This window comes from Eleginops maclovinus, chromosome 3 (genome assembly GCF_036324505.1).
Source record: "Eleginops maclovinus isolate JMC-PN-2008 ecotype Puerto Natales chromosome 3, JC_Emac_rtc_rv5, whole genome shotgun sequence".
Taxonomy (NCBI): domain Eukaryota; kingdom Metazoa; phylum Chordata; class Actinopteri; order Perciformes; family Eleginopidae; genus Eleginops; species Eleginops maclovinus.
Genome location: NC_086351.1, coordinates 10,615,948 through 10,640,430, shown reverse-complemented (window position 1 = coordinate 10,640,430; position 24,483 = coordinate 10,615,948). Strand labels below are relative to the sequence as shown.

Here is a 24,483-nt window from a genome sequence, read left to right as displayed (position 1 = left end):
TGATGTTTGCCAACAGCATTTGAGAAAATGAAAAGGATGAGAAAAAAAAGTTGGAAAACTAAATTATAAACGAACACACACTCTCGCAAGCACCAGAATCACGAGGCAGAGAATTATTGAAGGAGAGGTCTTAAAATGATGCGCTGTGGAAGAGTGGGAAGTTTTACAACATCAGGGCTGCATTTCTTACCAAAGGGATCATCTGTGAGCTTTATTACCAGCTCAGACACATGCAGTCAATGCACCGAATTTAACAAACATTTCTTACCTAACCTCCACTCTAAGATGCATTACGTTTTACTCCCATCTTCTTAAATGACTAACTATTATAGCAAACATTTTATTTGAATAATTACAGTTTCTGGAGTTATTTCTTTGTGGTACTGAGAATATGATTAGCTTTAAAAGCAAACACAGGCAGTTTCTTTGCCTGACATGCAGAGGGAAGACCTCTAGTTTTTCTAGGTCTATTCAGGGGTTTAGGATTTGGTTTGAGAAATAAGGATACATCAAAGTTACCATAGTGAAAAAGGTCCAGGGCTGGTTAGCTACCTTAGGTCACTTCCAGGGGGGGCCACAGAGCATTTAGTGTAAAGGTTACTAGTGCCAATTAGTTTGTGAGTTTGTTAATACTGCATACTAACCCTGTCACTTTCCATTTGTAGTTCTACCCTGTGTTCAAACAGGGGAATATTTCACTTTAACGAACTGTTTGAAGTTGTACTTACGAAGTGTTTAAGAGCAATCGGCAGTTTGAAGTAGTTTGTTTGTAGCCCAGCAGAGGGCGCCCTCATACTTCATGATCAACTGGACCTACTGTAGGCCTCATTGCCCTATCAGTAAACTAAGCTAACAAATAACAATAAAAAAAGCCGAGGTGGGAGAAGTACTCTGATCTAGTACTTGAGTAAAAGTAGAAGTACTAAAGTGTAGGAATACTCTATTACAAGTAAAAGTCCCTCAATCAAAATGTTACTCATTAAAAGTAGAAAAGTGTCAGCATCAAAATCTACTTAAAGTACTAAAAGTAAAAGTACTCATTCTGCAGATTGGTTAATTTCAGAATAATACATATGATATGTTTTGATTAAGTTATTGATGCATTAAAGTTTTATCAAACTTGTAAATATGCAGCTGGTTTTAATTAATTTGTAGCTTGTGAATTGGTGTAACTAAAGTCTGATTTAAGTGTTGATTATATTTCACATTATTAATCCAAATCTGCACAGTAACTAAAGGTAATAAATATATGTAGTTGAGTAAAAGTACACTATTTACCTCTGATTTATAGTGGAGTAGAAGTAAAAAGTAGCATTAAATGGAAATACTCAAGTAAAGTACAAGTATCTCAAAATTGTACTTAAGTGCAGTACTTAGAATAAATCTATTTAGCTACTTTACACCTCTGTGAAAGAGCATAATAACTAGCATTTAATGAGCAATACTTAACATTTTAAGTTGTTGAGGCCACACAACATAATCTTGTAGAGGGGCCCTTAAACCAAATCTAGTTTTAAAACCTCTGTGTACACATTGTGCTTACGTGGTGACTCCTCTTAATAAATATGTGCCGAATAATCGAATAACAAATAAAATCACCAATTACTAAGAATACAAAAACAATCTACAGAGAGGAGAGTCTGCATAATTGTTGCCCTATGGCACTAAGAGGTGAATGCAGTGTTGTGAGAGGTTACATTTGAACAAAGATTAGATGTCCGGTTTAAAGTCCGGTTTTGTAAGGGCGGTGGTGGCGAAGTCCATAGGGGCTTGGCCTGGGAACTGGAAGGTCACCAGTTCAAGTCCCCGAAAGACCAAGTGCCACCGTGGTGTCCCTGAGCAAGACACTGGTTACCTACACTGCTCCCCGGGCGCCGTACATAATGGCAGCCCACTGCTCCTAACACTAGGATGGGTCAAATGCAGAGACCACATTTCGTTGTCCTAGTACTTGTACTCTGTGCAATGACAATAAAGTTGAATCTTTCATCTTAAAGAATGAAGGGATAAGTCAATGTCGGACTTTAGCATGGTTAAACACTCAAGAATATGTGTGTAAAAGAGAGAAACATCTGACACATAAGTGGTTTATTTGTGTGTTTATACCGTACATTGGGTATTTGAAACAAGTTGGAAACACTGATATGAGGAATACAAAACAACAACCTCACCAACATAAATCTCAAAACAGTTTACTGCTAAAATGGTTGAAAAACACTAACCCGATTTCTTTGACCTCTTTCTGAGAGGGGCTATTGGTGCAATACTGCCATCATCTGTGTGTTCGCAGTCTTCGCATGTGGAGGCCGATTATTGGTGGTTTTGGTTGAGTTTGTATTTGAATCATGCAAATGTTGGTACTTCATGTGTAGAAAATATTTGTATACTGTCACACAACTTAAGTCTTATTCGTATTTAAGACAGAAACTTGAGAGTTTTCTCTTGTTCTTCTTGTTTGTCTATTTTGAAATGTATTGGTATAACATGCTTTGTGGTCAGGGTTACGTTTTTGCCATAATCTGTTACAGATATTACAGACTGAACAGAAACATTGTGGAAATGACAGTAGTCTAAATGAATTCCAAATCTTCTGTTTACTGAACCATACTGTGCATTAAATACAATGAAATCCCTTTTTTATGTAAAATTTCTAATGTAAAATACACAAAAAGCATCCTTTATGCATCAACTGCTGTAGCTGTAAATACAATGAATGCCTTTGGAACACCAACTCTGATTATCCGTCACAGATACAAACTTACAGATAGGCACAAACAGATAATAGTGGTACAAAAATACATTGAAATATTATTACAAAAAATATGGTTGATATTTTGGTATTTTAGCTATTCATATAAAATACTGTTTTAAAGCCAAACTCTTTCGAATTCAAGTTTTTTTTTTAAAAATGTGTCCACGAGACCCTTTCGTCCTATCGAGTTTCTCAAGTTAATTTTGACAGAGAATAATAATAAGAAGAACGGATAACAAGCAGAGCCATGTCAGTTTGAAGCTGGGGGCATCACCAGTGCTTGGGTCCTGGCAGCCTTTGGCGTTGTTTCCTGGTTTTATATTGTCAGGATTACCTTCAAAATGGACTGGCAGGCACTGATTGCTCAGCTTGTCACAGCCCAGAATCAGATGTTTGGTTTCCTCTCTGATGCTCTTGATCCCGCATGTCCCTTGTTCACTCCTCACGGTGATAAAAGTGAAAGGCTGCCAGCTGATGCACAGGTTGTCCTTGTACACGGCTCCCCCCTTGGGTGTGCACACAGCCTTCACCTTGTCCAGGTCGTTCGGGTGCAGGAAGGACTGGGTTGGTCTGGAACAGCCGCCGTTATTCCTGATGTAATTCATCCATTGGTTCTGGTCCAGAGTGGTAGGAGTACCAGAGCGAATGTGGCGCTTCATGAAGGTGTTGAAGGCGTTGTTCCAATTGGAGAGTTGGCAGGGAGCGTCGTTTTTGGCAAATGATTGATGAACCAGCAGCAGAAAGACGGAAAGAAAGGGGAAAACCCTGAGGGCAGCCATTACACAGCAGTCCTAGAGTGAAACAAATAATTTCATGTCAAAACAGAAAGAACAACACCCTCTACTCGTTAGTAATCCTTTACCTCTTACTTTCTCTGTTCTACCACATGAACGACAAGACATGTAGTGAAGTAAACACTGTGTGTATAGAGCTGTCTGTGAGTTGTTAAACATGAAAGCAGGAGAGGATGCAGAATGATCACTTCCTTACCTTGTTTCGGCAGCAGTGGATCTGTCTGTGGGCTACAAGTGACCTCAAAGCTCCAGATGTAAGATCTCTCTTCTGTTGATCAGTTGCTGTTCTACCTTTCTCTGTGTGAGAGGGAGGAGCCTCGTGTGTGTGTGTGTGTGTGTGTGTGTGTGTGTGTGTGTGTGTGTGTGTGTGTGTGTGTGTGTGTGTGTGTGTGTGTGTGTGTGTGTGTGTGTGTGTGTGTGTGTGTGTGTGTGTGTGTGTGTGTGTGTGTGTGTGTGTGTGTGTTTGCGTCCACGCGGCTGTGCTCTAGAGCAAGGGGAGGCATGATGGTGTTACAGCTATACATACTTTTTAAGGTGTGCACTTCGCTATCTTTGAATAACTCAAGTACCAACGTGATGACTCAGCACTGCTGTTTGTTGTGCAGCATTGTGTTTTTGTGGAAACGCATGCCAACAAGTGACATGAATTGCATATTTTTCTCTTATGATTTACTTCGGCAGGTTTTAGGACCTCACCACAAGTTGTACAAATCTGAAGAATCGGAGGATGAAACCCTCTTTATTAGTCACATACAGTGGTATGCAAAAGTTTGGGCACCCCTTAGGAAAACCACTGCATCAGTTTGTCACTTGCTGAGCTTTTGAAGCAGCAACTTCATTTTAACATATGTTATACCTTATGGTAACAGAAACATCTCAGTAGTGAAATAACTTTTATTGGTCAAACAGAAACATGTTTATGTGCATTCAAACAAAAATAGGCATGTGCATAAATTTGGGCACCCCTAAGAAATAATTCCATTAATATTTAGTATTGCCTCCTTTTGCTGCAATAACGGCCTGTAGACGCCTCCTGTAGCCACAGACAAGTCCCTTAAGCCTGGCAGGTGGTATTTTGGCCCATTCTTCCACACAAAACGTCTCCAGTTCAGTCAGGTTTCTTGGCCTCCGTGCATGGACAGCCTTCTTCAAATAAATCCATACATTTTCAATGATGTTAAGGTCTGGGGACTGGGATGGCCATTCCAGAACATTGTACCTGTGCTTCTGCATGAATTCCTTGGTGGATTTTGATCGGTGCTTAGGATCATTGTCCTGCTGAAAAATCCAACCCCGGCGTAGCTTCAACTTTGTGACTGACTCTAGAACATTCTTGTCAAGAATCTCCTGGTACTGTAAGGAATTCATGTGGCCCTCAACTTTAACAAGTTTTCCAGTACCTGTGCTAGCCACACAGCCCCATAACATGATAGATCCTCCACCAAATTTTACAGTGGGCAACAAGTTCTTTTCATTGAATGCAGTGTGTTTTTTTCGCCATGCATACCTGTTCATGTTATGACCAAATAACTCAATCTTGGTCTCATCTGACCACAGTATTTTGTTCCAAAATGCTTCTGGCTTGTCCAGATGTGCTTTTGCATACCTCATGCGACTCTTCTTGTGATTAACACTCAGGAAAGGCTTTTTGCACATCACCCTTCCAATGAGCTCTTCCTGGTGCAAAGTACGCTGGATTGTGGAACGGTGAACAACTACACCATCAGCAGCCAGATGTTGTTGTAGTTCTCTGGAGGTGGTCTGTGGCTTCTCTGTGACCATTTTCACCATCCTTCGCCTGTGCCTTTCCCCTATTTTTGTCGGCCTACCACATCTTTCCTTCACACGGACTGTTCCTGTGGCCTTCCATTTCACAACTACGTTTCTGACTGTGGAGACAGACAGTTTAAACCTGTCAGATAATTTTTTGTACCCTTCTCCTAATTTATAATGTTGGATTATCTTAGCTTTCAGGTCAGTGGAGAGTTGTTTTGAGGTCCCCATCTTGCCACTCCCTAAGAAAGAACCTAGGCCAGGCACAGCCAGCTATTACCTATGTTAAATAGCCTTTTTCATGATTGGTTCCACCTGTCTTTGTAATTGAAGGTCTAATGAGCTAATCAAAGCAATTTTGTGCAGCAACCTGTCAGCTATAAATCCGTACAGGTGTTGAAATGAATGCTATTTATAAGGGTGCCCAAACTTTTGCACATCCCATTTTTTGCATTTTATTTTATTATAATAAAACTATGTAATGCTACCCTAAGAATTTTGGTCTGGAAAACACTAAAACGTCTACATCTTTGTAGGAAAACAAATGTTGTTGCTGTGATCTTCTATTATAAAGGAAAAGCAAATTGTCATGAAATCTCAGAGGGGTGCCCAAACTTTTGCATACCACTGTACATGCACACAGCAGAATAACAAATAACAAATAACAATAAAAAAGCCGAGGTGGGAGAAGTACTCTGATCTAGTACTTGAGTAAAAGTAGAAGTACTAAAGTGTAGGAATAAAAGTCCCTCAATCAAAATGTTACTCATTAAAAGTAGAAAAGTGTCAGCATCAAAATCTACTTAAAGTACTAAAAGTAAAAGTACTCATTCTGCAGATTGGTTAATTTCAGAATAATACATATGATATGTTTTGATTATAATTATTGATGCATTAAAGTTTTATCAAACTTGTAAATATGCAGCTGGTTTTAATTAATTTGTAGCTTGTGAATTGGTGTAACTAAAGTCTGATTTAAGTGTTGATTATATTTCACATTATTAATCCAAATCTGCACAGTAACTAAAGGTAATAAATATATGTAGTTGAGTAAAAGTACACTATTTACCTCTGATTTATAGTGGAGTAGAAGTAAAAAGTAGCATTAAATGGAACACCCAAGTAAAGTACAAGTATCTCAAAATTGTACTTAAGTGCAGTACTTAGAATAAATCTATTTAGCTACTTTACACCTCTGTGAAAGAGCATAATAACTAGCATTTAATGAGCAATACTTAACATTTTAAGTTGTTGAGGCCACACAACATAATCTTGTAGAGGGGCCCTTAAACCAAATCTAGTTTTAAAACCTCTGTGTACACATTGTGCTTACGTGGTGACTCCTCTTAATAAATATGTGCCGAATAATCGAATAACAAATAAAATCACCAATTACTAAGAATACAAAAACAATCTACAGAGAGGAGAGTCTGCATAATTGTTGCCCTATGGCACTAAGAGGTGAATGCAGTGTTGTGAGAGGTTACATTTGAACAAAGATTACATGTCCGGTTTAAAGTCCGGTGGTGGCGAAGTCCATAGGGGCTTGGCCTGGGAACTGGAAGGTCACCAGTTCAAGTCCCCGAAAGACCAAGTGCCACCGTAGTGTCCCTGAGCAAGACACTGGTTACCTACACTGCTCCCCGGGCGCCGTACATAATGGCAGCCCACTGCTCTTAACACTAGGATGGGTCAAACGCAGAGACCACATTTTGTTGTCCTAGTACTTGTACTCTGTGCAATGACAATAAAGTTGAATCTTTCATCTTAAAGAATGAAGGGATAAGTCAATGTCGGACTTTAGCATGGTTAAACACTCAAGAATATGTGTGTAAAAGAGAGAAACATCTGACACATAAGTGGTTTATTTGTGTGTTTATACCGTACATTGGGTATTTGAAACAAGTTGGAAACACTGATATGAGGAATACAAAACAACCTCACCAACATAAATCTCAAAACAGTTTACTGCTAAAATGGTTGAAAAACACTAACCCGATTTCTTTGACCTCTTTCTGAGAGGGGCTATTGGTGCAATACTGCCATCATCTGTGTGTTCGCAGTCTTCGCATGTGGAGGCCGATTATTGGTGGTTTTGGTTGAGTTTGTATTTGAATCATGCAAATGTTGGTAGCCTACTTCATGTGTAGAAAATATTTGTATACTGTCACACAACTTAAGTCTTACACGTATTTAAGACAGAAACTTGAGAGTTTTCTCTTGTTCTTCTTGTTTGTCTATTTTGAAATGTATTGGTATAACATGCTTTGTGGTCAGGGTTACGTTTTTGCCATAATCTGTTACAGATATTACAGACTGAACAGAAACATTGTGGAAATGACAGTAGTCTAAATCAATTCCAAATCTTCTGTTTACTGAACCATACTGTGCATTAAATACAATGAAATCCCTTTTTTATAGCAATTTTTTACATGCCATTGTAATGTAAAATACACAAAAAGCATCCTTTATGCATCAACTGCTGTACTGTAAATACAATGAAATGCCTTTGGAACACCAACTGCTGATTATCCGTCACAGATACAAACTTACAGATAGGCACAAACAGATAATAGTGGTACAAAAATACATTGAAATATTATTACAAAAAATATGGTTGATATTTTGGTATTTTAGCTATTCATATAAAATACTGTTTTAAAGCCAAACTCTTTCGAATTCAAGTTATTTTTTTTCAAATGTGTCCACGAGACCCTTTCGTCCTATCGAGTTTCTCAAGTTAATTTTGACAGAGAATAATAATAAGAAGAACGGATAACAAGCAGAGCCATGTCAGTTTGAAGCTGGGGGCATCACCAGTGCTTGGGTCCTGGCAGCCTTTGGCGTTGTTTCCTGGTTTTATATTGTCAGGATTACCTTCAAAATGGACTGGCAGGCACTGATTGCTCAGCTTATCACAGCCCAGAATCAGATGTTTGGTTTCCTCTCTGATGCTCTTGATCCCGCACGTCCCTTGTTCACTCCTCACGGTGATAAAAGTGAAAGGCTGCCAGCTGATGCACAGGTTGTCCTTGTACACGGCTCCCCCCTTGGGTGTGCACACGGCCTTCACCTTGTCCAGGTCGTTCGGGTGCAGGAAGGACTGGGTTGGTCTGGAACAGCCGCCGTTATTCCTGATGTAATTCATCCATTGGTTCTGGTCCAGAGTGGTAGGAGTACCAGAGCGAATGTGGCGCTTCATGAAGGTGTTGAAGGCGTTGTTCCAATTGGAGAGTTGGCAGGGAGCGTCGTTTTTGGCAAATGATTGATGAACCAGCAGCAGAAAGACGGAAAGAAAGGGGAAAACCCTGAGGGCAGCCATTACACAGCAGTCCTAGAGTGAAACAAATAATTTCATGTCAAAACAGAAAGAACAACACCCTCTACTCGTTAGTAATCCTTTACCTCTTACTTTCTCTGTTCTACCACATGAACGACAAGACATGTAGTGAAGTAAACACTGTGTGTATAGAGCTGTCTGTGAGTTGTTAAACATGAAAGCAGGAGAGGATGCAGAATGATCACTTCCTTACCTTGTTTTGGCAGCAGTGGATCTGTCTGTGGGCTACAAGTGACCTCAAAGCTCCAGATGTAAGATCTCTCTTCTGTTGATCAGTTGCTGTTCTACCTTTCTCTGTGTGAGAGGGAGGAGCCTCGTGTGTGTGTGTGTGTGTGTGTGTGTGTGTGTGTGTGTGTGTGTGTGTGTGTGTGTGTGTGTGTGTGTGTGTGTGTGTGTGTGTGTGTGTGTGTGTGTGTGTGTGTGTGTTTGCGTCCACGCGGCTGTGCTCTAGAGCAAGGGGAGGCATGATGGTGTTACAGCTATACATACTTTTTAAGGTGTGCACTTCGCTATCTTTGAATAACTCAAGTACCAACGTGATGACTCAGCACTGCTGTTTGTTGTGCAGCATTGTGTTTTTGTGGAAACGCATGCCAACAAGTGACATGAATTGCATATTTTTCTCTTATGATTTACTTCGGCAGGTTTTAGGACCTCACCACAAGTTGTACAAATCTGAAGAATCGGAGGATGAAACCCTCTTTATTAGTCACATACATGCACACAGCAGAATAACAAATAACAAATAACAATAAAAAAGCCGAGGTGGGAGAAGTACTCTGATCTAGTACTTGAGTAAAAGTAGAAGTACTAAAGTGTAGGAATAAAAGTCCCTCAATCAAAATGTTACTCATTAAAAGTAGAAAAGTGTCAGCATCAAAATCTACTTAAAGTACTAAAAGTAAAAGTACTCATTCTGCAGATTGGTTAATTTCAGAATAATACATATGATATGTTTTGATTATAATTATTGATGCATTAAAGTTTTATCAAACTTGTAAATATGCAGCTGGTTTTAATTAATTTGTAGCTTGTGAATTGGTGTAACTAAAGTCTGATTTAAGTGTTGATTATATTTCACATTATTAATCCAAATCTGCACAGTAACTAAAGGTAATACATATATGTTGTTGAGTAAAAGTACACTATTTACCTCTGATTTAAAGTGGAGTAGAAGTAAAAAGTAGCATTAAATGGAAATACTCAAGTAAAGTACAAGTATCTCAAAATTGTACTTAAGTGCAGTACTTAGAATAAATCTATTTAGCTACTTTACACCTCTGTGAAAGAGCATAATAACTAGCATTTAATGAGCAATACTTAACATTTTAAGTTGTTGAGGCCACACAACATAATCTTGTAGAGGGGCCCTTAAACCAAATCTAGTTTTAAAACCTCTGTGTACACATTGTGCTTATGTGGTGACTCCTCTTAATAAATATGTGCCGAATAATCGAATAACAAATAAAATCACCAATTACTAAGAATACAAAAACAATCTACAGAGAGGAGAGTCTGCATAATTGTTGCCCTATGGCACTAAGAGGTGAATGCAGTGTTGTGAGAGGTTACATTTGAACAAAGATTAGATGTCCGGTTTAAAGTCCGGTTTTGTAAGGGCGGTGGTGGCGAAGTCCATAGGGGCTTGGCCTGGGAACTGGAAGGTCACCAGTTCAAGTCCCCGAAAGACCAAGTGCCACCGTGGTGTCCCTGAGCAAGACACTGGTTACCTACACTGCTCCCCGGGCGCCGTACATAATGGCAGCCCACTGCTCCTAACACTAGGATGGGTCAAATGCAGAGACCACATTTTGTTGTCCTAGTACTTGTACTCTGTGCAATGACAATAAAGTTGAATCTTTCATCTTAAAGAATGAAGGGATAAGTCAATGTCGGACTTTAGCATGGTTAAACACTCAAGAATATGTGTGTAAAAGAGAGAAACATCTGACACATAAGTGGTTTATTTGTGTGTTTATACCGTACATTGGGTATTTGAAACAAGTTGGAAACACTGATATGAGGAATACAAAACAACAACCTCACCAACATAAATCTCAAAACAGTTTACTGCTAAAATGGTTGAAAAACACTAACCCGATTTCTTTGACCTCTTTCTGAGAGGGGCTATTGGTGCAATACTGCCATCATCTGTGTGTTCGCAGTCTTCGCATGTGGAGGCCGATTATTGGTGGTTTTGGTTGAGTTTGTATTTGAATCATGCAAATGTTGGTACTTCATGTGTAGAAAATATTTGTATACTGTCACACAACTTAAGTCTTACACGTATTTAAGACAGAAACTTGAGAGTTTTCTCTTGTTCTTCTTGTTTGTCTATTTTGAAATGTATTGGTATAACATGCTTTGTGGTCAGGGTTACGTTTTTGCCATAATCTGTTACAGATATTACAGACTGAACAGAAACATTGTGGAAATGACAGTAGTCTAAATGAATTCCAAATCTTCTGTTTACGGAACCATACTGTGCATTAAATACAATGAAATCCCTTTTTTATGTAAAATTTCTAATGTAAAATACACAAAAAGCATCCTTTATGCATCAACTGCTGTAGCTGTAAATACAATGAAATGCCTTTGGAACACCAACTCCTGATTATCCGTCACAGATACAAACTTACAGATAGGCACAAACAGATAATAGTGGTACAAAAATACATTGAAATATTATTACAAAAAATATGGTTGATATTTTGGTATTTTAGCTATTCATATAAAATACTGTTTTAAAGCCAAACTCTTTCGAATTCAAGTTATTTTTTTTCAAATGTGTCCACGAGACCCTTTCGTCCTATCGAGTTTCTCAAGTTAATTTTGACAGAGAATAATAATAAGAAGAACGGATAACAAGCAGAGCCATGTCAGTTTGAAGCTGGGGGCATCACCAGTGCTTGGGTCCTGGCAGCCTTTGGCGTTGTTTCCTGGTTTTATATTGTCAGGATTACCTTCAAAATGGACTGGCAGGCACTGATTGCTCAGCTTATCACAGCCCAGAATCAGATGTTTGGTTTCCTCTCTGATGCTCTTGATCCCGCACGTCCCTTGTTCACTCCTCACGGTGATAAAAGTGAAAGGCTGCCAGCTGATGCACAGGTTGTCCTTGTACACGGCTCCCCCCTTGGGTGTGCACACGGCCTTCACCTTGTCCAGGTCGTTCGGGTGCAGGAAGGACTGGGTTGGTCTGGAACAGCCGCCGTTATTCCTGATGTAATTCATCCATTGGTTCTGGTCCAGAGTGGTAGGAGTACCAGAGCGAATGTGGCGCTTCATGAAGGTGTTGAAGGCGTTGTTCCAATTGGAGAGAAGGCAGGGAGCGTCGTTTTTGGCAAATGATTGATGAACCAGCAGCAGAAAGACGGAAAGAAAGGGGAAAATCCTGAGGGCAGCCATTACACAGCAGTCCTAGAGTGAAACAAATAATTTCATGTCAAAACAGAAAGAACAACACCCTCTACTCGTTAGTAATCCTTTACCTCTTACTTTCTCTGTTCTACCACATGAACGACAAGACATGTAGTGAAGTAAACACTGTGTGTATAGAGCTGTCTGTGAGTTGTTAAACATGAAAGCAGGAGAGGATGCAGAATGATCACTTCCTTACCTTGTTTTGGCAGCAGTGGATCTGTCTGTGGGCTACAAGTGACCTCAAAGCTGCAGATGTAAGATCTCTCTTCTGTTGATCAGTTGCTGTTCTACCTTTCTCTGTGTGAGAGGGAGGAGCCTCGTGTGTGTGTGTGTGTGTGTGTGTGTGTGTGTGTGTGTGTGTGTGTGTGTGTGTGTGTGTGTGTGTGTGTGTGTGTGTGTGTGTGTGTGTGTGTGTGTGTGTGTGTGTGTGTGTGTGTGTGTGTGTGTGTGTGTGTTTGCGTCCACGCGGCTGTGCTCTAGAGCAAGGGGAGGCATGATGGTGTTACAGCTATACATACTTTTTAAGGTGTGCACTTCGCTATCTTTGAATAACTCAAGTACCAACGTGATGACTCAGCACTGCTGTTTGTTGTGCAGCATTGTGTTTTTGTGGAAACGCATGCCAACAAGTGACATGAATTGCATATTTTTCTCTTATGATTTACTTCGGCAGGTTTTAGGACCTCACCACAAGTTGTACAAATCTGAAGAATCGGGGGATGAAACCCTCTTTATTAGTCACATACATGCACACAGCAGAATAACAAATAACAAATAACAATAAAAAAGCCGAGGTGGGAGAAGTACTCTGATCTAGTACTTGAGTAAAAGTAGAAGTACTAAAGTGTAGGAATACTCTATTACAAGTAAAAGTCCCTCAATCAAAATGTTACTCATTAAAAGTAGAAAAGTGTCAGCATCAAAATCTACTTAAAGTACTAAAAGTAAAAGTACTCATTCTGCAGATTGGTTAATTTCAGAATAATACATATGATATGTTTTGATTATAATTATTGATGCATTAAAGTTTTATCAAACTTGTAAATATGCAGCTGGTTTTAATTAATTTGTAGCTTGTGAATTGGTGTAACTAAAGACTGATTTAAGTGTTGATTATATTTCACATTATTAATCCAAATCTGCACAGTAACTAAAGGTAATGCATATATGTAGTTGAGTAAAAGTACACTATTTACCTCTGATTTATAGAGGAGTAGAAGTACAAAGTAGCATTAAATGGAAATACTCAAGTAAAGTACAAGTATCTCAAAATTGTACTTAAGTGCAGTACTTGAGTAAATCTATTTAGCTACTTTACACCTCTGTGAAAGAGCATAATAACTAGCATTTAATGAGCAATACTTAACATTTTAAGTTGTTGAGGCCACACAACATAATCTTGTAGAGGGGCCCTTAAACCAAATCTAGTTTTAAAACCTCTGTGTACACATTGTGCTTATGTGGTGACTCCTCTTAATAAATATGTGCCGAATAATCGAATAACAAATAAAATCACCAATTACTAAGAATACAAAAACAATCTACAGAGAGGAGAGTCTGCATAATTGTTGCCCTATGGCACTAAGAGGTGAATGCAGTGTTGTGAGAGGTTACATTTGAACAAAGATTAGATGTCCGGTTTAAAGTCCGGTTTTGTAAGGGCGGGTGGTGGCGAAGTCCATAGGGGCTTGGCCTGGGAACTGGAAGGTCACCAGTTCAAGTCCCCGAAAGACCAAGTGCCACCGTGGTGTCCCTGAGCAAGACACTGGTTACCTACACTGCTCCCCGGGCGCCGTACATAATGGCAGCCCACTGCTCCTAACACTAGGATGGGTCAAATGCAGAGACCACATTTTGTTGTCCTAGTACTTGTACTCTGTGCAATGACAATAAAGTTGAATCTTTCATCTTAAAGAATGAAGGGATAAGTCAATGTCGGACTTTAGCATGGTTAAACACTCAAGAATATGTGTGTAAAAGAGAGAAACATCTGACACATAAGTGGTTTATTTGTGTGTTTATACCGTACATTGGGTATTTGAAACAAGTTGGAAACACTGATATGAGGAATACAAAACAACAACCTCACCAACATAAATCTCAAAACAGTTTACTGCTAAAATGGTTGAAAAACACTAACCCGATTTCTTTGACCTCTTTCTGAGAGGGGCTATTGGTGCAATACTGCCATCATCTGTGTGTTCGCAGTCTTCGCATGTGGAGGCCGATTATTGGTGGTTTTGGTTGAGTTTGTATTTGAATCATGCAAATGTTGGTACTTCATGTGTAGAAAATATTTGTATACTGTCACACAACTTAAGTCTTATACGTATTTAAGTCAGAAACTTGAGAGTTTTCTCTTGTTCTTCTTGTTTGTCTATTTTGAAATGTATTGGTATAACATGCTTTGTGGTCAGGGTTACGTTTTTGCCATAATCTGTTACAGATATTACAGACTGAACAGAAACATTGTGGAAATGACAGTAGTCTAAATGAATTCCAAATCTTCTGTTTACTGAACCATACTGTGCATTAAATACAATGAAATCCCTTTTTTATGTAAAATTTCTAATGTAAAATACACAAAAAGCATCCTTTATGCATCAACTGCTGTAGCTGTAAATACAATGAAATGCCTTTGGAACACCAACTCCTGATTATCCGTCACAGATACAAACTTACAGATAGGCACAAACAGATAATAGTGGTACAAAAATACATTGAAATATTATTACAAAAAATATGGTTGATATTTTGGTATTTTAGCTATTCATATAAAATACTGTTTTAAAGCCAAACTCTTTCGAATTCAAGTTATTTTTTTTCAAATGTGTCCACGAGACCCTTTCGTCCTATCGAGTTTCTCAAGTTAATTTTGACAGAGAATAATAATAAGAAGAACGGATAACAAGCAGAGCCATGTCAGTTTGAAGCTGGGGGCATCACCAGTGCTTGGGTCCTGGCAGCCTTTGGCGTTGTTTCCTGGTTTTATATTGTCAGGATTACCTTCAAAATGGACTGGCAGGCACTGATTGCTCAGCTTATCACAGCCCAGAATCAGATGTTTGGTTTCCTCTCTGATGCTCTTGATCCCGCACGTCCCTTGTTCACTCCTCACGGTGATAAAAGTGAAAGGCTGCCAGCTGATGCACAGGTTGTCCTTGTACACGGCTCCCCCCTTGGGTGTGCACACGGCCTTCACCTTGTCCAGGTCGTTCGGGTGCAGGAAGGACTGGGTTGGTCTGGAACAGCCGCCGTTATTACTGATGTAATTCATCCATTGGTTCTGGTCCAGAGTGGTAGGAGTACCAGAGCGAATGTGGCGCTTCATGAAGGTGTTGAAGGCGTTGTTCCAATTGGAGAGAAGGCAGGGAGCGTCGTTTTTGGCAAATGATTGATGAACCAGCAGCAGAAAGACGGAAAGAAAGGGGAAAACCCTGAGGGCAGCCATTACACAGCAGTCCTAGAGTGAAACAAATAATTTCATGTCAAAACAGAAAGAACAACACCCTCTACTCGTTAGTAATCCTTTACCTCTTACTTTCTCTGTTCTACCACATTAACGACAAGACACGTAGTGAAGTAAACACCGTGTGTATAGAGCTGTCTGTGAGTTGTTAAACATGAAAGCAGGAGAGGATGCAGACAACAGCTGCTGAATGATCACTTCCTTACCTTGTTTCGGCAGCAGTGGATCTGTCTGTGGGCTACAAGTGACCTCAAAGCTCCAGATGTAAGATCTCTCTTCTGTTGATCAGTTGCTGTTCTACTTTCTCTGTGTGAGAGGGAGGAGCCTCGTGTGTGTGTGTGTGTGTTTGCGTCCACACGGCTCAGTCTTTCTCAAAGAGTGGCCTGCGGACCACTGGTGGTCCGTGAGCGACCCCTAGTGGTCTGTGAGTATATTGGTAAAATGTCACATTTGAATTTAATATATTATAGTTGAAAGTGTTTCTCAAACTGTCTCTAAATGACTAGAGTGTAGCATAGATGCAGGCCCGTTTCTAGGATTTTGGGGGCCCTAGGCAAAGAAGTTGTTGGGGGCCTTTAAAAAAAAAATTTCCGCAATTCTGTGCGTTTTAATCACAAAAGAGGTCAAACATACACTGAAAAGTAGCCTTTATTATTTTTTTTATTTCCTACTGAAACTGCTGCTTGCGGCCCTTGGCCTCAGCAAATGCAGACACAATCCCCTCCAAGTCCAAAGACCTGCGGACGTCACTCTCAATTGACATGAGTGCCAGTCCAGAGAGCCTCTCTTGGCTCATAGTTGACCTCATGTAATTCTTTATGCGCTTCAGAGATGAAAAGCTCCTCTCTCCGGAGGCAACCGAGACAGGAAGGGTCAGAAGTAGGCGCAGTGCAATGCTTAAATTGCTGTACAGGTCCAACAGCTTCTCACTGTATATGTAGTCCAGCATTTTAAATGGGCACCTGGATACTTCATCTGGAAAGGTGTGGACAGCAGAGTTGATCTCCAATGCCAAGTCGTCTGCATCAATATCATGGAGGGTTTGTTCCACTTTCCTGCATCTCTCATGCAATTTCCCAGTCTTGATTGTGGCCCTCATGATATCAATGCTGAACAGGAAGTCGTACAGGGCATACACCCCCTCCAGTCTGGAAAATCTGTCTTTTAGGCTGGTGATGGCAGTGTCAACCAAAGGCAGGAAGAAGTCCCTTCTGAAGGCCTCTTCTGGGGTCGATTGGGTTTCATCTGTACTCTCGTAAAGGAACTGCCTTTTCTTTTTACGTTGCCTTTTCTCAGGCAATTTCCTCTCAATTTCCAGATCTTCTGCAATCTCCATTGCATCCGTTTGGCTTGATGCGAGTCCATTTTCCCTGAAATCTTCTAGGTACTCTGTCACTCCCTCGGTTTCTTTTTTCAGTGTTTGCATTGAAACATCCGGGCTCTGGAGGAGCTTGCTCATATGGTTAACCTGATACAAAACGTTGTACCAGGTTATTGTGCACAGAAGAAAGGACCATGTTTTAAGCTCACCATGTAAGCTTTTTGCTGAGGACATGGTCTCTGAGTCCCCCTTCTCTGTAGCATATGTCTCCAGTGCTGACAGTCCGTCTAGTATTTCAGGTAGATGGTACCGCACTACCTTCACACTGTCAATTCGGGCCTCCCATCTCGTCCCTGAAAGTGGCTTAAGGGTGAGCTGCTTCACATGCTGCTTCAAAATTGCCCAGCGGTGCACAGAGGAACTGAAAAGGTTGTACAGTCGTTGCAGCATACCAAAAAAAGACATGGACAACACTGAAGACTTGGCAGCATCTGACACAACCAGATTTAGTGTGTGACTGCTGCATGGGATGCATAGCGCCTTGTTGTTCAGCTCTAAAATTCTTGCCTGCACACCCTGTTTGTGGCCCATCATATTGCTGCCATTGTCGTATGACTGCCCACGGCAATCTGAAATGCTGAGGTTGTGCTTCTCCAACTGGTCAAGCAGGATTTCACTGAGCCCTTTACCAGTTGTGTCTTCAACATGTACAAATCCCAAAAAATGCTCAGCAATAGAAACAGGTGTTTCACAGTTGACAATCCTGAGAACAACAGAAAGTTGTTCCTTGTGGCTGATGTCAGGAGTGCAATCCATGATCACGGAGAAGTATTTTGCTTTGTGCACTCTTCTTGCAATCTCCTGTAGGATTTTGTCTCCGACCAGCTGAATGATTTCGTTCTGAATGACTCCACTCAGGTAATGCACCTTTGTCTCTTTGCATTGTATTCGTCTGATGTGTTCATTCATTACCGGATCAAACTGTGCTAGGAGTTCCACTTGAGCCAGAAAATTCCCATTGTGGCGATCATACACGGTACTGGTAGTTCCTCTCAAAGCCTGGTTGCGTTCTGCCAGATGGGAAACTATGGCAATCACTCTCCGAATCACGCCTTTCCAGTGTTCAACTTCAAGTTGCATCAACTCCATCTGTCTTTGATCAATCAGTGTACTGGTTTGCAGTCTCCTCTGAAGGTCGTGCCACTTTTTCACATTGTCACAGTGCACCTTTGTGCACTCGTGTTTTTTTAGGCGATAGGAAAGGTTCTTCCATCCACCGTAGCCACAGGTCGTTAAGGCATTGTCACGCTCACGCTTCCCGAAAACAGTACAAGGGAAACAGAACACTCCATCTGTGTGGATGGAATACACCAGCCACGATCGATGTATATTCTCACCATTTTTCATGGTTCTTTTGTAACTGTCCTTGGTGAATCTTCGAGGAGGATTGTCTAAGTTTTGCGGGAATTCAATGTCCATGATTTGCACAGGTCCTTTTTTGACTATTTCACAGCGCATACTGCTTGTTAGGACACTGGGCCAACATCCTGGGTCATCACTTAATGTGGTGCTTGCAATACCTACAGGTACCCCAGTTCTGGATGGTGGGGTGGTCTCTGCCATGTCAATGTCATCTTCCTCTTTGTCCTCCTCATGAAGTGGAGATGGAGTTGATGGCACTGTTGAAAACATATAGTTGCAAATTAATTTATAGCACAATTGCCATGTGGTAAGTACAGCAACTAGGGAATGGTGATCTACTTGTATAATGCTTTAAAAAGAAAGGGTCATTTTAATACACTTTCATAGCACATGGGTGTTAGGTGATAAGTTGAAATTGTGCGGCTTAATGCACCTTCTGTTGAACCACTGCTGGGAAGTGGTGTGGATGCTTCCACTTGCTCCTCCTCAAGTCGTGATGGAGTTGATGGCACTGCTGAAAAATATGTAATTACAAATTAATTCATGGCACAGTTTCATGTGTGAAGTACGACAACTAAATGCTTAAGGTATGGTGATCTACTTGTGTAACGCTTTATAGCAAATGGTCATTTTAATACACTTTCACAGCACATGCTGCTATAACTTTGGGTCACTATGATAGGTGATAAGTTGAAATTGTGCGGCTTAATGCACCTTCTGTTGAACCACTGCTGGGAAGTGGTGTGGACGCCGCAATGTTGTCTTCCACTTGCTCCTCCTCATAAACATGTGACGAAGACGATGTTGATGGCCCTGGTGCAAAAATAAATAAATACATAAATAATATTCTTTTTATTTATATTGCACATTTTGCATGCATTGATCTCAACAACTCAGTTATTCATTAACATTAGTGAATGTCCCACATATTTGAAATGTCCAGAAGACTCTGTGGGCAAGTGGAATGAATACACACAACTATGACTTGAATTAGAAAAATGTAAAGTCATTTTTGATAACATCAAGTGTGTTGATAGAAGGCACTAATAATAGGTAGAAAAGAACGTTACCTTCAGTAGCACCAGAGACAACACTTGGTAGAGCGGGATGAAGAAATTTCAGCAATGCCCCTTGGAGAAAGAATAAGTACTGTATGATTAGCTTGGTTATTTTTCAAATGCTTTTGAAATCCTATCATTTTACAGTCTGATAATTGTGGTGAAATAGATATTAAAAGCATTACACACAGTTCCTACTAGGCGGTTTAGTGGCGGTTTCTATACGACTACAGGTGAAGCACTGCTTCACCAAAAAAAAGTAAAAAAAATAATAATAATAAAATCTTACAATAATCCCGTTTTCACTGGTTTGAAAACAGAAATACAGTCACTAAGACGAGCTGTTTTCCTGAAATCAATTCTGTGAGTGGCAACAGCGCCATCCCCGCACCCGTGGTGTGTCTGTGTGTGTCTGTGTACTGTCTGTGTCCCATAGAAAAAGCTCAAAGCTATCGGTACAGTTTTTAACGGTGGTCCAGTGGTATTTACAGCTATCATGGAGACCAACAACAACAAACAGCAGAATAGGTTTAGAAAAGGATTAATTGACACTAAAGTGGCTGTTTTCTTCATGTGGCTGATCTGCGCCGGGATGTTAACCGTTAAAATGTAAATAAAGTAAGTAAATCAACCCAATGGTATTCTAGCAAAATTATTGTAAACTCCCATGTTAATCTCCTATTAAATAGCTAGCTACTACAGGAATAACTATTTCACTGGTTGTCTCAAGGCTCTAACGACTGAAAACATATGTGAAGTTTATTTAGGATATTAAGAGGAATTAATCGTTGATCAATTTAGCCAGCTGATAACGTTATGAACTTATAGTGAAGTCAAAGGTAGCAGTTTAAGTTTGGTTAGCATGCTAGCATGCCAAACCACTGGTTCCTAGCTAGTCGTCGTTACAACCTCGCTACTCTAGCAAAATATGGTATACCCTGCCTGGCACAATTTTCATGTTGATTGTGTATATTCTACTTACCGGTGTCTTGTTTTCTTTTCTACTCCTCTTCCCTTTTCTTCTTCTTTTTTTTGATTGCCGGAGAGATAATTTCGCTTCATTTTAATTTTTCACTTTTCACTTGCACTTGACGCTGTCGCGCTAATGCATGGGAAAGGGGGGCCCCCTCGAGCTGGGGTATTTCGACTACAATGTGTCGTTGCGCTTTTCGGACATCGCATGCTCTAGGGAGGCGCTGTTGCTGCCCTCGCAGTCGCAGCAGAGCCCTTCATATACAGATGACTGCTTATTATTATGAAGCTATTTAAAATCGTCATTGCTGTTGAATACATGACCTGTCTTATTGGTATGCATGTTGTTTGATTCATGTTGCATTTGTATCAGACTTTTCTTTGAATTTTGAAAAAAAAAAAAAAAAAAAAAAAAAATCTTAACCTGTCGTCTTTGGGGGGCCTCCTCCTACTCGGGGGCCCTAGGCAATTGCCTACCATGCCTACCTGAACGCGACGGGCCTGCATAGATGTAGCATATCTACATAGGTTCGTAGCTACGTAGGTTACGATCTTATGTCATTGAAATGGAGGAAAACTAATTTTAAAGGACTGTATAAATATTCTGATCCGGATGTGGTTTGAAGCGCTACAGCCAGTCGGTCAGGACTGCTAAACTAAACTTAAATGAGATGAGCACCACCAGTTTCCAATGGTCTTCTTTATTGAAGATTCGATGACATACTTAGTTGTGTGGTTCTGAAATAAACCCATACAAACAGGAAATGAATAAAGTATACATTAAATACAGTATGTTATCCCACGTTGATGAATCAATCCTGTGTAGCTGCTACAGCATGTGGACTTGTTATTACACAGGTATGACTGCGCATGCAGAACCCTCGTGGCCATTAACGGCTCACATGCACACACGTTTTGCCCTATGCAGCTTACTAGCAGCTTGCTAAATTAACAGGAGGGCACTACAACCACCTTTATACCATACCATAGTTATCAGGTTATATACATACAAGCAGTGGCGGCTGGTGAACATTTTTTTGGGGGGGGGCGCAGTTGGGCGGCACGGTTTAAATAGCACTTTTTTAGAGGTTTAGCTTAAGACAGTTGGTTAGGTGGCTGCGGCCACATTCGTGCTTCTTACATTTTTGTGTGAAGTGCTTTAGATCCTTCATCCCGGTTGTAGTCCAAAGTGTTTCAGTCCCAGGACTTTGAAATAACAGACAAGGGAAACAAAAAAAGGCATTGCTCACTGTACAACCAGCTAACCAATTCCGCTTAGCATACAAGTTTGAGGAGAAAGTCCGAGTGTAGGTTCTCCCGCGATCAGTGGTCGTCTGTTGAATGTTTAAATCCGGACGCTCGGGTCCCAAGTCTTTCAATTTCTTCTTTTCGACATCTGATAGTCGATGAAACGGTGTTTTAAGTAGAGCTTGCACGGAGTTCTCAGCCATCGATGTCGCCATATTCACTCAATCTAAGTTTCAGCTAGCTACGGTGCTGCTCTTTACGCTTGTGGTTAGGGAATGATAACGATGCTGATTCGCCGAAATAGTCCAATCGTGTATCTAAGAATGTCACATTGAACTAAGAAACAATGCCATTGGCTGTCTAAGTTTCATCCCCCAATGAAAAGCTATCCTTGCTAAAATGACTGAGAAAAGTCAGAGAACTTTTAATATTGACGAGAACGTTCACTCTCAAAACCGTTCCGGTATGGTACTGCACCTGGGGGGCGCTGGTGGGCCAGTGCAGAATGAATGTGGTCCTATGGAGCCCCACCCATAGATTCCTACATTTCTTTGGATATAATTTTTTTTTAAATCACTGCTATAGTTTTTTAAACATGGAATGGATAATCCTCACAAACGACACATAGCTAGTATTTTATATTCGCTTGATTTTGACTAAAATTAGGTTTTTGTAAATCGGATGACGTCATGCGTGATAAATTGCTTTACGGCACCTTGTGTCTCTCCTTCCCTTTCCTTTCCCTCGCAGCAACAGCTGCATACGATCGCAGCTGATTTGGCTCCGTGGGACTGATTTGAACTCGGCTCTACATGTTTTGAAAAGGTGTGACATTATTTGATACTCATAATTTACAAATCGTTGTTGATGTTCTGTGGACAGGTACCACAAAGCGTATTCTTCGGTCGTAACCAGTCGTGAGTTCTTCATTGACCAATCGGCTTTCATTAGCCAGATGCTAGCAGAACCTGGGTCGCAACTGCCCAACCTGTAAGAAAACAAAAGGCTATGACCCCCAGATTATTCCACTTTTGACGAAAAATCCCTGTCGACCTCTCGGAAACCACAGTAGTATTTTGGATTTTGTAGACGATATGCTAGGAGAATGATGTAGCTAGCCGCCTAGCTCCATAGGGGTCCATGTATTCTGCACTCGCCCGCGATCGCCCCCTAGGTGAACTGCAGCCAAATTCGGTACAATGGGGTTGAATAGAGAGTGAAGGGGCTTTCCGTAGACGGGCTTTGGAAAAGTATAAGCTCTCCTATAGACTCCCATGTTATCGGCGCCCACGGACGGTAGCCGACCTGCCTATTCTCAGAAAAGGCGAATGGCAATATATTATGTCCGGACACATTTTAGCGGTTCTTGACAGTGGTCTCCCATACACATTTAACCCATAAACACGGTACATTTCTTATTTCAATTATGTTGTATATATAACGTTTTTTAACTCAAAAAGTCAGGGTGGGCGGCGCCCAAGCGCCCACTATTGACACACCGCCACTGCCAAGTACACACATATTTCCAAACCTGAAATAGCACTTAACAGACGCTACAAAATTGTTCATTAAACTAACTACCACAGACTAGCCTGCTAAGCGGAGAATTAGCATTTTCCCTTTACAGTGTAAAGAACAGCATGACATTATTAAACTAACGGTTCCAATAGAGTTTGCACTTACTTTTAGTTGTCACGCACACATTCAACTGTCAAGTAGGCTTCAACTGTCAACTAGAAACAGGCACAATAATGCGACAACCAGAACTTCTCGCAGTTCGCATTAAACTCTTACTCCCCACTGACTACGCGAGCCTGCTGGAATTCCCTTACGTGCATACTGCCCCCTGATTGGTCCATTTTCCCTACATTACGGTGGACCTTTTTAACAGTCATAAATGATTTGCGCGGTCAATTTGAGCTTTCAACCGACAAGATGGATCGATGGCTAAAGACAGGGTCCATAGACTGTATATATAGATGGACAGAGTGGCTCCATTCAGCTGTGTTCTATAGAATTGAAGCAACCGAGGCGACGCCATCTTTGAAAATTTGGAGCCAGTTCGAAGTACGCTTGCGCAGTAGAATCTGAAGCATGCGCAGTGAAGAGGAGGTCGCGATCAGACCCGCCCACTCATCGAGTGAAACACGCCCCTTATCGAGTGAAACACGCCCCCTTCTCCGTCCGTTCCCCACCACACACACAGGCCGAGTCCGACTCTCTGGGGCTAAACTGGCTGAAACTATAGAGCTCCTGCGGTCACGTGACTTTTGGTTGGGAGCCACCATTTTGGCAGTCAACATGACCACCGGTGCCAGTGTTTTCTTACCGAGCGAGTATACTTCTCATTTTAATTCAAGTGAAATTCGGCTTTATAGTACAAAATTAGAGAGATTAAATATAAGCGACCCATATAATTCACCCGGTGTGCTTTTCAAGAGCATAACCTCCTGCTCTGAAGACGATGTACCCGACTTGCGCTACGCAGACATCCACAGCTATCTTGTAAGCTTTCCATCAGTGTACTCAGGAGACTCCCTCAGAGCGTACAAAAGCTTGGAGGCTTACAAATGGTGTCAGTCCGGCTTCGTAAACAACATTCAACTGTGGAGTCTTACATCCAAAAACTTCGGCATCATCACTGCAAGGGTAAGTATTAAATTATTCCAGTTTGATAGGCAGTGTCACGTTAGCATTGTTTGTTTATTAGCTTGGCTAGCTACGGAAGTGTCACGTTAGCATGTTTTTTAGCTTGGATAGCTACTGCAGTGCATCTGTAACTTGCTAGTTTGTATTTTTGATCGTACTCAACCAAAGTGGCTGGCGTTTTTTACCTTTATTTATCTGTTATTTCAACACGGGTTTGTTTACCACTAGCTTGCTACAAGCTAACTTGCTAACTGGCTAGGCT

The 24,483-nt window shown here is 40.8% G+C and overlaps 1 protein-coding gene and 4 long non-coding RNA genes across 5 annotated transcripts; all 5 read right to left on the bottom strand.

The window, feature by feature from the left end:
- Positions 1–2,073: 2,073 nt before the first annotated feature.
- On the bottom strand, positions 2,074–3,914 carry LOC134861212 (uncharacterized). Its single transcript, XR_010165385.1, has 2 exons — positions 3,743–3,914; positions 2,074–3,543 (listed from the first exon to the last, which is right to left on the bottom strand). It is a non-coding gene; the product is annotated as an uncharacterized LOC134861212 (long non-coding RNA).
- Positions 3,915–7,168: 3,254 nt separating this feature from the next.
- LOC134861337 (uncharacterized) lies at positions 7,169–8,968 on the bottom strand. The gene is made up of 2 exons (XR_010165393.1): positions 8,853–8,968; positions 7,169–8,653 (listed from the first exon to the last, which is right to left on the bottom strand). It is a non-coding gene; the product is annotated as an uncharacterized LOC134861337 (long non-coding RNA).
- Positions 8,969–10,607: 1,639 nt separating this feature from the next.
- Positions 10,608–12,398, bottom strand: LOC134862404 (uncharacterized). Its single transcript, XR_010165505.1, has 2 exons — positions 12,279–12,398; positions 10,608–12,079 (listed from the first exon to the last, which is right to left on the bottom strand). It is a non-coding gene; the product is annotated as an uncharacterized LOC134862404 (long non-coding RNA).
- Positions 12,399–14,073: 1,675 nt separating this feature from the next.
- LOC134862341 (uncharacterized) lies at positions 14,074–15,906 on the bottom strand. The gene is made up of 2 exons (XR_010165495.1): positions 15,758–15,906; positions 14,074–15,545 (listed from the first exon to the last, which is right to left on the bottom strand). It is a non-coding gene; the product is annotated as an uncharacterized LOC134862341 (long non-coding RNA).
- Positions 15,907–16,082: 176 nt separating this feature from the next.
- LOC134862089 (zinc finger MYM-type protein 1-like) lies at positions 16,083–19,435 on the bottom strand. Its single transcript, XM_063879788.1, has 4 exons — positions 19,365–19,435; positions 19,009–19,107; positions 18,728–18,808; positions 16,083–18,551 (listed from the first exon to the last, which is right to left on the bottom strand). Exon 4 carries the CDS (start codon positions 18,493–18,495, stop codon positions 16,219–16,221), a length of 2,277 nt encoding a protein of 758 aa, XP_063735858.1. The 5' UTR covers positions 18,496–18,551; positions 18,728–18,808; positions 19,009–19,107; positions 19,365–19,435; the 3' UTR covers positions 16,083–16,218.
- Between the last annotated feature and the right edge of the window lie 5,048 nt (positions 19,436–24,483).

Bases quoted from the DNA above. Each gene is read 5' to 3' on its own strand.
- LOC134862089 (XM_063879788.1), bottom strand. From the start codon at position 18,495: ATGGCAGAGACCACCCCACCATCCAGAACTGGGGTACCTGTAGGTATT.